The sequence below is a fragment of the Canis aureus genome, chromosome 2, assembly GCF_053574225.1.
Source record: "Canis aureus isolate CA01 chromosome 2, VMU_Caureus_v.1.0, whole genome shotgun sequence".
Classification (NCBI taxonomy): Eukaryota; Metazoa; Chordata; class Mammalia; order Carnivora; family Canidae; genus Canis; species Canis aureus.
Genome location: NC_135612.1, coordinates 19,901,656 through 19,917,190, shown reverse-complemented (window position 1 = coordinate 19,917,190; position 15,535 = coordinate 19,901,656). Strand labels below are relative to the sequence as shown.

At 34.9% G+C, this 15,535-nt stretch overlaps 1 protein-coding gene across 3 annotated transcripts in view; it reads right to left on the bottom strand.

Moving 5' to 3' along the window:
• The window catches only part of LOC144293967 (uncharacterized), a 1,010,193-nt gene that overhangs the window by 20,201 nt on the left and 974,457 nt on the right, over positions 1 to 15,535 (bottom strand). For 2 of the 3 annotated variants that reach the window (XM_077865362.1, XM_077865366.1), the window contains 2 exons: positions 4,446 to 4,510; positions 1,356 to 1,473 (listed from right to left, as the gene is read on the bottom strand). Coding sequence is in view for 1 of the 3 variants with exons in the window: in XM_077865377.1 (XP_077721503.1) it covers positions 4,446 to 4,510 (65 nt within the window). In the remaining 2 variants the exon portion in view is untranslated. The remainder of the gene's footprint in view (positions 1 to 1,355; positions 1,474 to 4,445; positions 4,511 to 15,535) is intronic. The other variant, XM_077865377.1, reaches the window with a different exon arrangement.

The following is a 15,535-nucleotide window of genomic DNA, read 5'->3' as shown; positions in this document are numbered from 1 at the left end:
ATGGAATTTCTTGTCTAAGAAAAAACCTTTTTTCATTTAACTAAAAAATAAAATGCTATCACTCTTTGACCATACCTAAGGAACATTAATAAAGATGGAATTAATATACTTGGAACTCATATACAGTGTAATTTTCCTAGTAACTCATGTTTGCCTCACTCTTAGATTGCAGCCAAACACTGGCAAAATGATTATATAAGAACAATCTCTCTTGGTCCATTGGGTTAATTGTCCAGGGCAACTAAGTTCATTTAAATGTTGCTTCTTTCACATTTCCTCATCTTTTGGGAAATCAGTTGCTCTAGTGAATGCCTCCTTACTCTTCTTACAGGTCTTTGGAAATATGTACAAAATGTTTCAGCAGGTTAGACCCATCTGTCTAGGAAAGTATTTTTAAATCTTCAAACTTCCCATAGACAAACCTAAATAAGCTTTGGACTTTCAGAGAGTCTCAATGGTTATTCCACTTGGTCTTTTAAGATCTCTTAAGGCTGGACAAGCAATACGGAGATGTACATGAAGAGTGGTTTTATAATAGGGAAAAGCTTGAATTTTGCTTGAATTCAGCCATTTAAATTTTAAGTTTATAATATTTAATAATAATTGAATGTACTTTGAAGCCAGTTAGTTTCTACTCACTCCCTAACTGATCAAGTCTTTCTGGCTGTGGACCCTGGATTCAGGAAAGGTCTGTTCTTTATGGGGAAAAATTGCTCTTAGTGGAATCCCTAATATGAGTTAAAAGTAGTGAGTACAGTATTTTTATTTCATTCTGCACTTAATTCAGTAAGTGCTCCCTGTTTTCTTCTCTCCTGACTCTGATTTGACTGCACAATTTTCTATGCATCTCTTTCCCAGTATGTCTCCCACAATCCAGATATGTCCACAGATCAAAGAACTAAGCTAAGAATTAATGGCTACATATGGTTGATACATTTGAAAATTGCACTGGACTTCACTTGCCTGGAATAGCTTAGATCTACAGGAGAAGGATAGATGAAAGTCGGTGTCAATAGTTGGAAACAGAATAGGAAACTCAAAAGTACAATGAAACTAGCATCAAAATATGTATGCTCAAGGCCAGGATCTTAAGTTTTATTAGTGTGCCATCTCTGGTGATTCACTTAATTTCTCTGAGCTTCAGTTTTTTTGCTGGGAGTCATTCATTCAAATTGCCTTGCATCCATTCACTAGAACAAATATTTTTTGAGGACAAGTGATGTCTGAAACTTCATTTTATGTATTGTTGCTGTTGATATGGGAACCACATAAAATATAAGTATGTGTCAAATAAATGATGATCACATTGTTTCTGCAGCTTATTTGGCAAAGAAATGCATAAAGAATTTTAATACCTCTTCTGAGTAGATTTTGCCTTTGTAATGACTTTTCCACATTTAGTTAATTTTAAAGTGTCAGTGGTATGTTTCTGTAGGTATACATCTGGAAAGATAACCAGGAAGTCATTTCAGTCTGTAAAGAAGAGAGTATGTTTAGAATTCAGTTTTCTATCTAATTTTGCTGCATCTTCCCATCTAATGAACAAACAAAATAAAAATTACCTCACTATCATCACCAACGTGGATGATGGCAACAACAGCAACACAACAAAACACTGTCTATTTCTTGCCAGCAGCAAGGATGAGTTATTTCCATTTTTCCATATGTACAGGTCTTTCAGACTGCATATGGAATCTAATGAATATGGAAATCACTTACCATTAATATAATTAAATGTTAAAGTAATATTGACCTATGCATAACTGCCAAAATTTAAGATTACGATGTTAGGACTTCTCTATTTAAGATATATCTGCATTTAACAAATTGTTCTCAGCAATTTGTATTTTCATAAAAACAACATACAGTGTTGTTCAACTTCTGCCCCTGTAGTTTTCAGGCTGTTTTCCCATTGCCACAGTCTGCTAAACCTCTATTCCTTATTAACAATTTTTGAAGAAGAAATGCACACAACTGCTGGAACCATAATAAGACAGAGCTGTACAAGGCAGAGACTAGTGGTGGGAGAGACACCATGATGGCGGGGCAGCTGACTTCATTTTTAAATAGGAAAAAGGTAGCCCTCAGACACCAGACCAAATAAGAAGCACATGGTTGGTGCGCCTTGCTGGCTCAGTAGATTTGAGCATCTGCCTTTGGCTTAGGTCATGATCCCAGGGTCCTGGGATTGAGCCCTGTATTGGGCTCCTTGCATCAGGCTCCATGCTCAGCCTGGAGTCTGCTTCTTCCTCTCCCTCTGCTATTTCCCCTGCTTGTGCTCTCTGGTTCTCTCTATCGCTCAAATAAATAAAATCTAAAAAAAAAAGGGGGGGAGAGGGAGGGAAAAAAAAAGAAAAGAAGCACATGGTCAATAAGAGCAGAGCAGCAGACCCTGGAACTGATAGTAAGGCAGGAGTGTCCCGAATGTCAAACAGCTCTATCTTTTGGTTTGCTTGGGTTTTTTTTTATTGTTTTTTTTTTTTTAAATCCATTAGAGTTATAAAAATTGCCTAAAAAGGAATTATATTTCAGTTTCTGCAATTCATTTTCAAAAACAGCAAAAGAATATATTTGTTCCATAAAAATTGTATTAGCTGGCATTCACTAGTGCCAACTTTGGTCTGCTAGCTATCCCAATCATATTCCATGGCTCTTCATGTTTTTATTTTAGGAGAATTCCAAAATCTGCTTGGAGAAAATATGCTCAAAGATTTATCTCACAAACATGATTTTTTTCATGTTGTTATAGAGGAGAATAAAGATACGTAAAAGACTACTATGTGTTTGAACTGGTTAGCAAAATTATTGAAGCCAATATATAGAAAAGTTGACTTTTAAGAGGAAATTTGGCCCATAAAAGCTGAATGTATTATGCAGTGTGGCTTGGTATAAAATTGCAGGGACATTAATGTAAAAACTTCCTTATTTATTAAGATACTGTCAAGGAAATTGGATTAAAAACTAAAATGGGGGGAAATTGACTGATAGACTGTCTTCCCATAACAGCCTTGACCAAAAAGACCTTCATCTTCTCCATAGAGAAGGTTCATTCAACCATTATATTGAGGGCCTGCCAGGCACTATCCAAAGTGAGGTGCTTTCTTTCTGTTCTTATTTTGCTGAAGTACATTCATCTTCTGTACACTTTGGCAACCAGGAATTTGTCAATGTCAAGGAAAATACTCAGTGTGAGGAATCTGTGCAATATGATTTCTTTTAAATCTAGAAGCATCCAACTCCATGCAGATAACCTAACACCAAATTAGAAAGCTTGTCAGAACCCCTTACCTTTTTTGAGTCTGGAAGGTTTAAAAACATTTCCCTTAATAAAGAATAAACTGTAAAGATTATGGAAATGTAATAATGAGCATGTGTAATAGTACCCATACATAGCCCTGAGATAATATTTTCACTGCGGTCAGTTAAGATAAGCTCTACCAGTATATACATTCTTAATCCTTGTGTTCTGACAAAGAAACTGGGTTCCAAGACCCTCAGAGAGAAAATTAGTTTCTTAAGATTGCATGTAGTAAAGGTTGGACCCACGACTCAAAGCCCGAAGTTCTGATTCAAAATTCTGTGTTCGCTGTTCCCAGTACTGCTGCCTTCCTTCCCAGGGCATTAAGGCAAAGAAACGGAGTTCATAAACAACTCTTTTGAAGATTAACTTATTTTCTCAAGAAACAAAACATATAGGTCTTAGAAGACTCTGGCCATATTTTCAGGATCTGAAAATTGAATTGGCCTAGACATACTTTAGTGTATCTGGATATACTACCCCTTGGGAAATGATATTTTGATTGTGAAAGCAGGGGAAACACTACCATCGTTTCAAAAATTCTTAAGTGGCTTGTGATAAGTTTTGTGCCACAAACACATTAAAGTGGCGGATATAGGATAAATTGGTTCACATTACTACAAGTTAAAAGTGAATATCACTTAAAAGTAAATATAGTAATGTCAAAAATAAGATTGTTTTTATATATCTAAATCCTTTATTCATTGATCGTTGTTGCCTAAATGGTCAGTTTTACAACTGAAGAACTGTTATTAATGAAGGCACTGAATTGTTGACCAGGAAGCCTTTTGTTGCTCTGGGTTTAAAACCATAATTGCCCATTCTTGAGTTGTCTAAGGAGCAGTTTATCTGGGCAGTACACATTCTTCCCAAGCAAATGGCAAAATGAAAGGTCAGGACGGTTTCCTTGTTAAAGAAGGACGGGGAAGGTTATTTTATGTATAGATTCACGTCAGTTTTTCTGAGTGACCTTGTCTCAATGTAAAAATGGAAGACTAAAATACATACATAGAACTGAAACCCTCTCATACCATTTCCTGCTTGTGTGTCAAGTATTAAATATATGGATAATTTCAAATGAGACACCATATAAATTTATATTTTCAAATGCCCTCACTAGAGAATAACTTTTATGGTAAGGACTCACCAGGTCAAGCAAGTGGAGTTTAGAGTTTAGACTTCTGACTATGCCAATATGTGTGATTTTGCTTGCTGCAAGTTAAAAAAAGAGAAGTCTTAATGAAGATAAAAATAGTAAATTGCCTAAATATTGAACACATGTATGAGAATATACTAAATAAATGACTAATACATGGCTTTAAAATCTGGATAAATGTTTAAAATGTTTCTTCAATTAAAGCCTGCAAAAGATATAACCTATAAATACAACTGTTGGAACTGGCTTTATTTTTTGTTACTATGAATATGAAGTATTTGATGTGCTGCTAATAGTTTATTCTACTAACTACATTCACTTGATGAACCATATCCAGATTTTTAAATGGTGGGCAACAGCATAGATGCTATTCACCCCACTGCTGGGTGGGGAGAGGTGGTGCCGAGTAGGAAGGAGACTGACTTGTATTCCTGCCCCATGCTCCCTTCTTTTCTCCTTTCCTTCTATCTTCTCTCCTTCCCTACTATCTTCCTTCTTTCTTTCTAAAACCATTTATTGAGACTTTACCATGATTTAAGTAATTTGCTAGAACCTGGTGATAAGATGGTGAGCAAGATATCCACAGTGCTGCCTTTCTGGCAATGAAGAAATCAAATTGGTAAACTGGCAATTATAATTCAGTGAAATGGATTGTCTAATTGGGAAGTAAGGGGTGTTGTGGGGCCTTTTGGCCAAAACCTTGAAGGAGGGATCAAACCCCTTGGAGGAAATTACATGTAAGTGGAGGGCTAATTTATCATTCATCCCTCTTCTTTAAGAATTTTTTTTTTTAATTTCTACAAAATCAAGGTGCCACTCAAATCTTCTCCACCTTCAGTTTTATTTTCAGTGTATCCCTAACACACGCCCTGGGCTCTAGCTCACATTCACAGTCAGTTGCCATCCCTCATCTTAATTCTTGCCCTCCAGTTGTTTTTATTTCACACTGTTTTATGTTGTAGTTTTTTTGTTTCCATGCATTTCTTCAGATAGAAGGCAAGGATTGATTCTTACTTTCCTTTTTGGTCTTCCACCTAACAACTCTGCTCCTCATAATCACCCAGAGTGTATCATCATGTCTAGCACAGAAATCTCTGATGGAGCTAAAATGATTTATGGATTTTTTAAATTCACTCACTCAAAGAATTGATTAATTATCTACCATGTGCAGGAAAAAGAGAACAGAAGTGAACATCCATAATGAATAAACACATTTAGTAGAGAAGATCAGACATATTCCCACATAGGTTCAGTTAAAGAAATTAGTTTATAACAATCCATTCTTCTGTTCAACAGCTGTTTATTGACTACCTACCATGTGCCAGTCCCCATTGTCATAGCGCTTACATTCTAATTGGGAGATATTAACAAGCAGATAAATGAATATGATGATTTCAGGTAGTGATAAAAATGCTAATAAAAAATTAAATAATGTAATCTGGTAGAAGATATGTCAAAGGATTATGACAGATTGAGGCATCAGGGAAGGCCTTTTGAATAGGTTCCATTTGATGTGAGATCTGAATGGTGAGGAGGACTCAGCTATGGGAAGATCTGTGATAAGGGAATTCAGGAGAAGGTGACAGCATGTACGAGGAATGCATTTGACCTGTTTGAGGAAAGTAAAGAAGTCTAGTGAGGCTGAAGACCTGTGTCTAGGGAAGGAGTGGTTTTAGAGTAATGTTGAAAAAGAAGGAATGGGTCAGAATATTATAACACCTTACAGGTTGTAATAAGGATTCTGGGTTTTATTTTCAATGCAATGAGAAATCACTGAAGAATTTTAAGTAGGTAAGTAACAGTGTGATTGACACATTAAAAAAGAAACTTAAAGTTCTGCATGAAGAATGAATTTTAGGAAGAGGAAGATGGTTAGCTCATGAAAAAGATGATGGTACCTTGAACAGGAAATGTGGGAAAGGAAACAGAAATGGAAAAATTGGAGATACTCTGTGGAGGTAGATTCAGCGGGACTTCCTGATAGTTGAGCACCAAAAAAGAGGGTAATGGATGAATTTATCAGTGACTCTTTGTGTTGGAAAGGTTCAAAATAGGAGGAATTTAGGAACATTGGCATGTGGAGGAGAAACTGGATTCTCAACTATTAGAGTTCATAATATGAATCCTTAGAGGTCTTGGGTAAGCTAATTCATTGCTTCAGTGCATCTAAGAGGAAGTGTGTATATATATATATATATATATATATATATATATATATATATATATCTTTGGTAAGGCTATGGAGGATAATTAGGTTCTTTGTTTTATATAGAATTGTATCAATTCATTATTAATTCCCATTTATTAAAACTTATTAAGTGTAATTTGCACCATAAAGTAGATCTTTCAGAACATAGATTCCTTGGTAGAGAATATTTAAAGGTGGAAATCCTTGGCGGCAAAAAGTTTAGGGCACTTTAGGATAGTACTACTTAGATTTTGAATATTCTTGGGAATTAGCTAAGCTACCTCTTTTCTTACTTTCTCATCTGATGTACTTACCAATTGTTTTTCTTCACTCTCCTGACTCTTTGTCTATAGTAGCAAGGAATACCAGTGACTGAAATGATCATGTATGGATTTAGGGAAGTTCAAAACAGTTTTTATGAAATAATATTTTATCTATCCACATTCCAATTTCCCACATTTAAAAGTTTTCTTTTAAAAATTGACCTTTTAATGGAGAAGCAATAGGATTCCATGGACTATAATTGAAATATATATGTCTTCTCCCATCAAAATTAGTATACCAGCTTTAAAGTCTTCCCACTGTATTTGTGTATTTTTCAAATGGGATGAAAATTAATAGAGGAGTGAATAGAACAACATAGTGGTGTGAGGCGGTAATGAAGATTCTGACACTGAATTCTAGTGCATTGGAAACTCTGTCATCAGTTTACTATTTGATCCTATTCAAGTCACTTGAATTCTCTTTCTTCAATTTCACACTTGCAAAATGGTGCAGCAAAGAAGTCCTGCTGAAATATGACAAATAATAGATCACACAAAAAAGAAAAAAAAGGAAAATGAACAACTTGAAATGCTATATTAGGACTTTTTATTAAAGATTAATAAGTGGAATTGGGACAAAGCCTTGCATTTTCTTTTAACAAATTTCTCAATCACTATATTGATTTTTAACCTTTTGTTTTACATTTGTTGGCTACTTACTGTGTACCAGGTGCTGACAGTATGAAAATTACTATTTTACTAAATTTTCTTTTTTATCTAAAGAATGTCTGTTTTGCTAAGAGAATTGTCTTTATTACTGAAATGGAATAATTTTATCCACATCCATTGACTTTTTATTTAGTTTTGTTGGTCTTCTGCTACCATGATATTCTTTTATATACTGTTAGAGTGATTCCAGAGACTGATAGAACTTGGTCAATAGCATTTGTAATTTATACTCAGCTAAATAAATAATTTTTATCATTCTAAAAAAAGGAACGAGTCATTATTAATATATATGTGATGCTAGAATATAAGTTGCCATGTTATCTTTGCAGTAGATTTCTTTCTGTGCATTAAAAGCACTATTTTTCTTATGTTGGTCACAGTTCTTGAAAATGTGGGTTTTTCTTGTTCATTTGAAAATAAAGAGCCCATATTTGTGCAAACTATTCTTCAAATGCAGTAATCTTACAGATGTATTTAGGGACCTTATTTAGAAAGTATACCGCTTAATATTCAATTTTATTTGGATTATTGGCATTCCTTTTAACACGTACTTCTGCCAAGACATGTACTTCATTCAGTGTGGGATGGGAAATATGAAGGACAGTTGTTTTGCAAGGAACTTATTCATGAGGACGCCAGGGCTTAGTTAGATGATGGCCTTAGTCTAGTACTGAATTCAGAGAGAAATATGGATCCCATCAATCAGGGCACAGTATCCTTCAGAATAAAATGACTACCTCATAAAAGATTTTCATCTTTAGACTGAATCCTGTCTAAATGCAAAAACATACCCAACATCCTGCACTTACATGGTGCTTTAATTTTTATAAGTAATTTTTTATTCTACAAACAGGTATTGTGGTCCTACAGTAATGGGAATATAAAGAGAAAAAAGGCACAGTACCTGTATTAGAAGAATGCATAGTGTAGTGGTGGAGATATATAAGTAAGGATAAAATATAATGACACATGATAAATTCTATTAAATAATTCTGAATAGGAAAGATGAAGAAGAAAGATGAAGATGCTACTAATTTTATCCTATTTTTGCCTTCTTGTAATTTATTGAGATAAGTAAGGGAAGCATTGCTATCTGCATTTGATCGATAAGGAAACATCCTCTTTTTTTGGGTGAAGGGGTCACACAACTGTCTGTTGGCATAGTTGGCAATTCTGATTCCTCAACTGGTGCTCCTTGCACTCTGCACTCTGCAGGAGGGACCCAAATCACTATACTGACATAGAATTGCTCTGCTTCCTTAATTGACCTAAAGGTAATGCAAAGAAGATGTTGATGAAAGTTGGCCTGTTATAAACCTTCTCTCATGTGAATTCAAATCACATTTTGTAGAGTACATTTCAGGTAGTCTCTGAATTAAGGCATCCTTGGGTTTTGCTTTTTTATTAAAAAGGGACTATTATCTGTATAGAAATTTAATGGGGTTTTATTCATATTTAATATTTGAATGATTATATTTGCTCTTATCATAATGGAAAATTTGAGTCATGTGGCTTTTTGGCCAAAAACAATGAAAAAACTCAGTTCAGTCATAGTTGGATTTGATAAAGAAGTAAGATAACAGGCAATTCTAGTTTCTTCTTTTCTAGAGAGAGCACAGAGATATTTTAATCATTTTATAATGTAATGATTCTTGTTGCCTTAAAAAGTTGGAAATGTGTTTTCTCATTTAGTATTCTTAAAAAAGCACTTTGGATTAGGTTCTACCCCTGAAACACCACAATGAGTGTGAATGAACTTAAATTACACAATGACTATTGTAAGGACCATGTTGGAAACCTCCTGGGTACTGGCAGCCCATACAATCCAAATTATGTAGAATATTTATTTCTAGGCTACTCTCTGACCAACTCTGAGAGTGTGAAAAGGAAGCTAATTGTTTTAGTCTTTTCTGTATTGATTATGTTGGAAGTCTAATTGAATCAGATAGACATAATATATACATAAGGTGCTGAACCACTGGGATAATGCAGTTGGACTTGTTGCAAACACTGATATAATTAAGGATTTGTTAACGCTCGTATAATAAACCTCTATTATCAAGGACTTTTAACTAAGTATTAAAAATTCACTCTCAGCTGCAACTTGCCATTCATAGTCTCAGCTAGGAAGCAATTTTCTTTTTACAAATTTTCTAAAAAAAAAAAAAAAAAAGTCTTCCTCTGTAAAGCTTTGTACTGATTTCCCTTTCATAAAAGTTTCAGGCATGGATCCTTCTTCTAAATGGAAATTTCCTGATATATGAGAAGTAAAAGAGGAAGCAGTTCATTTCTGCATCTCAAGTCTTTTCAGGTAGAAAACTTCTTTTTAAAAGTACATTTAGAAAAAAGAAAGTGTATTTGCATTGTTTTTTAAAGATTTTTATTTATTTATTTGAGAGAGGGAGGGAGAGCACAGAGGGACAATGAAAGGGAGAAGCAGAGTCCCCACTGAGCAGAGAGCCTGACATGAGGCTCCATCCCAAGACCCTGAGATCATGACTTGAGCTAAAGGCAGACACTTAACCAGCTGAGCCACCCAAGTGCCCCTGCATTTTTTTTAATTAAAAGAGGAACTCATGCTTGTTTTAAGGGGTTAAAAAGGACTTACAAGAAAATATTAAAAACATGTCCCTTTCTTAATCTCACCTGCCTAGTAACTACTATTGTTATATATTCTATGTTTCCTTTTATTTATACAAACGTACATCTTTTTTTCCCACAAATTTTTAAGAAGTCAAATTTGTCCTGTTTCTTGTAACTCTTATCCCAGTAGTGGAACCAGATTTTTTTTTCTGCCAAGACCAATAGAAGGGCCAAGCAGTATTCATTCTTCTATAATAAATTATTTACATATACATACACCACGAGTTTAGAGTTAAGTAATAGAAATAATAGCCTGCTATCTTGAATTATTTGCCCTTAAAAAGCTTCCATCAAAACCATTTATATACCAGCTTCTTTGTTTGTTGGCAAAAGAGATCCTGAGGGCTGCGTGTGGTCTGTGATGGATGTTCAGTAACCCTACCAGCAACAGACTGATTGTAAATGCTCCATTCTCCTGCAGGGAAAAATAGCTGAGCTTCACTACACACTTCCTAACTTCAGTTGTTTCACTGAACCCCGTGTCCCAAAAGTATCAGTTATTGAATGTTTTGATCACAAGATGGAAATCTTTTCTGGGTGCTCCTCCCTACTCTTTGTGAGGTGAAGGGGATATCACAGCACCCAATTGAGTGCAGGTAGAAAAAAGTCTTGCTGAAGAAGAAATGTGTTTGATAAGCCCATTATTTCAAAATTTTCAACGTTTAATTTAGTGATGCTAGAATAAATGGTAAGAGCAATAATAATATTGATCTCGACAAATGAATGCTTTGCTGATTTGCTTAGATGATCTTTATGATTCATCCCTTTGATGGTTGATTTATTGTGTTCATTTTCTACTGCTGCAGGACAAGTATTTTCTTCTAATTCCTACATATGGACATTAAGGTACATGAAAATAGTTTCACATATTCATACTGCTTGTAAGAAAAGTTATGCAACAATACAAAATTCTCAAGCTTAGGAGAAACAAATTTGAAATTAGGGTATTGGGTACCATATTAAAGCCCCAATGGATCAAATCCCTTTCCTTTTGGATAGTCATCGTTTCATTTCTAATTAATTTAGAATAGGTAGAAAAACCTGGAAGGAAATTATATGGAGAGACTCTGGCTGAAATAGACACCAAATGATCATCAAGTTTTAGTGAAGTTGTTCACTGAATTCAGCTATCTTCCTTCCACCGTGTTCCTCATTTGCCTTTCCCTGATATTTGTATGTGTGTTGATTAGGTGAAAACTCCTATTTTTACCCTTCTTGGGTCATCTCAGAAATTTTCAGCTTTATTAAAAAGCTAGGCTTTTGGGCCTAAATAACTTGGTTGTGTATAGACTATTTGGAGTAAGCACTGATAATTTACATCAGTAAATGACTAGGAAGTATCTGTTTCTTGGACCTATATAGAACTTTGACGGCCTGAAAGAGTAAGAGCTTTTTCCAGCATACTCAGTGTATGTCTGAGATGAACACCAAACAGAGCTTTTCAACATGTGTTGGTTTGGGGGATTATGTAGGTGGGTCTGTCTTTATATTCTCATAGTGTTGATGAACATGTATTTTCCGGAGATTTCTTACCTATGTGCTACATGTCAACTAAAAACTGTATAGTCTTTCATTACATGCTCTACTGAAAGGTGTAATTTAGTAATAGAAACTTAATCTAATTAGATTTGGATGTTGATAGTGTTGCTGGTTGAGCTACAGAAACTTAAGAGCCTGAGCAGTTTATAGGTTTACATAATCCTTCCTTGTAGTCAAATGCTAGTTTAATATAATACAAATGATGAAGATAGTATAATAATGGGACTCAGAATAAAGAATTCTACCTAGAGTTAGCAGGTTCTCTCTCTTTGAGATATATATTGTTCTATAATGACACCTTCCAAAACCTTCAACATATGCAAATCTGAGTATAGACTAACCTTCTATTGACAAGTTTTAACAATAAATTTAAAATAACAAAATTACATGAATCTTTCTTACTTTGTAGACCATATTGAAAGAGTATTATCAAGACATTGCTTTTCACATACATTCATTAGTAATTCAAAGATTTAGTAGCTGATGGTGATGTTAGTGTAATTAGCAGGAAAAAAATGGAAGAAATGCATGTTGCTATAGCAATATGTTCATCATGAATGATCTACAGCATAAACACCCAGATTAATTTACAAGATGCCAGGTAGAAAGCTGCATGGCTGACTAGGCTACTCTCAGATGCCACAGTATTTGTTTTTATTAAGTATAAACATTACAGTGGAGCTTTCAAGGTATGTGTGCTTGTCACTGTCAATCACACAGGGGTTGCATTCCCAAAGAGTTTTCATTTCACTTCAAAATTTTAACAGATGAAGAGAAACATTTTTTTTCAGAGAATTAAAAAAGTATATAACAGCACAGATGACATTTTGACACTGAAACAAGCTTAACAATCTCCCTGTTCATGGGCAGAGTGTGTTTGTGTTTTATCTGCACACTTGCTTTTTAATACCAGAGGTATGGAGGTTTTAATGTGCAAGCGGTTTTAAAAATACTGAAATTGGAAGCCATGGTGTCAGGAAACCTCTTAAGAAAGCACTTGTGGATATGACCATAAGCTGGATGACATTTTAGCCCACCATAGTTTAGGTTATTACTAGAAACTCAAGGCAGAAAAGGCATCCTTACCTCATTGGATAAGGAAATGTGATATGTGGGTATATATATAGGTGTGTGTTTATGAGCAAGTCTGAAGGATACAGTTGCCAACTGCATGCTTGTTGTTGATGGTATTTTGGGTCCTGGAGCCAGACACATGGGATGGTGCTAGGGACTCATTCCTCAGCTTGGCCAGCAGGGTGGTTCTGCAGGCTTGGCACAAACATAGAGCTTGTTCGTTTTCTGACTTTCTTATTCTCCATTGCCTGAATAGGCCAACTTCCGATTTGGGCAAAAGTTAGAAGGTGCTAGAATGGGGTGGATAGATTAAGAGAAAGGCTCAGGGAGAGTGAAGCTACTAGAGATAGTGAGGCTTGGCTGATCTCATCTGCATTCTCTTACCATTGGCATTTACAGCTCACAGGGTAACTAGAGGCTATATATGACCTATGTGGATAGTGTGTAACTGACAGGATTTTTACACATTTATTCAGCACATAAAACTAGTAGGAAAGGCTATGATGTGGGTGGTCATTCTATTTTACTCAAAATATTTTATGAGAAGACTCAAAACATGGAGATGGCATGTTCTAGTGGGACACAGATTGTGTGGTATGCACTTGGGACCAAAGTGACACCACCATATGCTTTTAGAGCACCTGATCTAAGTAAGACAAAGTCATTGTCCTTGGGCAGCACACTACTAACTTGTAAGGATCTCCAGTACAGAATTCTTGATAGAGTGCCAATGCGTCAAGAGCAGGACCTTCAGGGACATCGGGAAGAGTAGGAGAGTTGTGGTTGTGTTTTTTCTCCAGTCTAGAGAAGGATTGGATTTCTGGGACTAACTCCCAACATCTGGTTAAACCATGCATGTTATGAGATTTGGCCAACAGAATTTTTAAACTTTAAGCCAGGCTTGGTATTCACCAATACATCCCTATGGGATTTAGGCTGGAGGCTGGAGGTTGCCAAACCCAAGTTTGGGCCCTACATTACTTAGGCTAGATAGACAGATTCTGTGTGGAGGAAATGAACAATAAACATTGTGTCCTTTGGGATTCCAACAAGGAAAACAATAAACTTGCATCAATTATGGTTCTTATAAAGAATAGGTTGCTTCAGGCTGCTGCCCAGATAGAGCCTGTTGCAGGCAGTCAGCCCCTAAAGAGAACAAGTTACTTTCTTTTCTTGCCCCACCCTGTTAGAGAGTCATTTGCTGGCCACCAGTGAAGCTGGTGCTAATCTAATCAGGATGTTTTGCTTTAACTTCTGGTGTGGCTTTTTGTCTGGATTGAAGAGGAAAAAAGGATTTTTTTTTTAATGCTACATTCCCAAATTGTTTATATGGGTTTAAGTGTCTGTTGTTTTTCACAATACAAATTTTACATCAGTAAAACTGGTTAGGTATTTAGACTTTTTATAATATTACTTAAGGTATATAGTACAGTGCTATTTTGCTTGGCTCAGCACAATTTTCTTAAAAACAATAAGAATAGGGGAGAAGTGGTACCAGGTGTTTTCTGGAATTTGTGGTTTTTAAAAAATCGCTACCCACCCTTGGTTTTCAGATACCACTTTGTTCTAATTTTTCTTTTTTCCATATGATTTATTTACTATTATTGTTTATCGTCTGTATTTCCTCAAAAGTGTGTATGCTCCCCTGACTTTTTCCAAATGCCTAGAAGTGTATACAACATATAGCTCTCAATAAATACTTGCTGAATATATAAATGGAGATTCTATTTGGTTATTTTGTTTGTTGAGACATTTCCTTGGGCCAAATTCTGAAATTTTTTCCCTTATTTGGCTTCATTCAGTAGAAAGTATAAAAAAGAAAATAATATTTTATATATTTTTAATTCTTTAGGAAAGTTTTACTTTAATAAGTCTTGTATTTTTGAATAATCCCCCACTCCTGTGTTATTTTATCTGAAAATTAATAGAGAGCAAAGTTAGAGTATATATAATTTCCTGGCATTATTATGTGTTTGAAATTGTTATGGATTATAATATGCAGAACCTTTCTGGTTTCTTTCTAGTATACACTAACTGTAGGAATCACTAAATATTAATGAGGGAATTGTATATTCGCGTGTAACAGTGAGAAAGTGTTATCTTCCCTCAGATATTTCCAACTAAAAATAATTATTTAACAGCCATCCATGATTTGTTTCTTTTTGAGAATTATAAAATAAAAAAGTTAATAAAGAGAAGTAATATCTAAGTTCAAGGGGGAGAGGTCAACTAGGTTGATGGAGATTAAGGAGTACACTTGTGATGAGCCCACTTGTGATGCACGGAAGCGTTGAATTACTATATTGTACATACACCTGAAGCTATTATAATGTATATTTACTAATTGGAATTAAAATAAAAACTTAAAAAATAAAAACAATGGGGCAAAATTAAAAAAAAAAGAAATCACAGGATTATTTTTTCAAATTTAAAGATCCTAAATATTTTGTTTTATTTGGCACACAGGGGTATAAGTTCTACATAAGTAGATTTAGAAAATTATCAATTGAAGCATGCATTTTTTATTAAAAAACAAATTTTATAATGTTTTATGATTAGTGTGCATGTATGTAACTAAAATTGTGTTTGTGCCATGACGTGCCCTTATACACCAGTACTGTAAATTCTTAGAGAAGATGAAATCT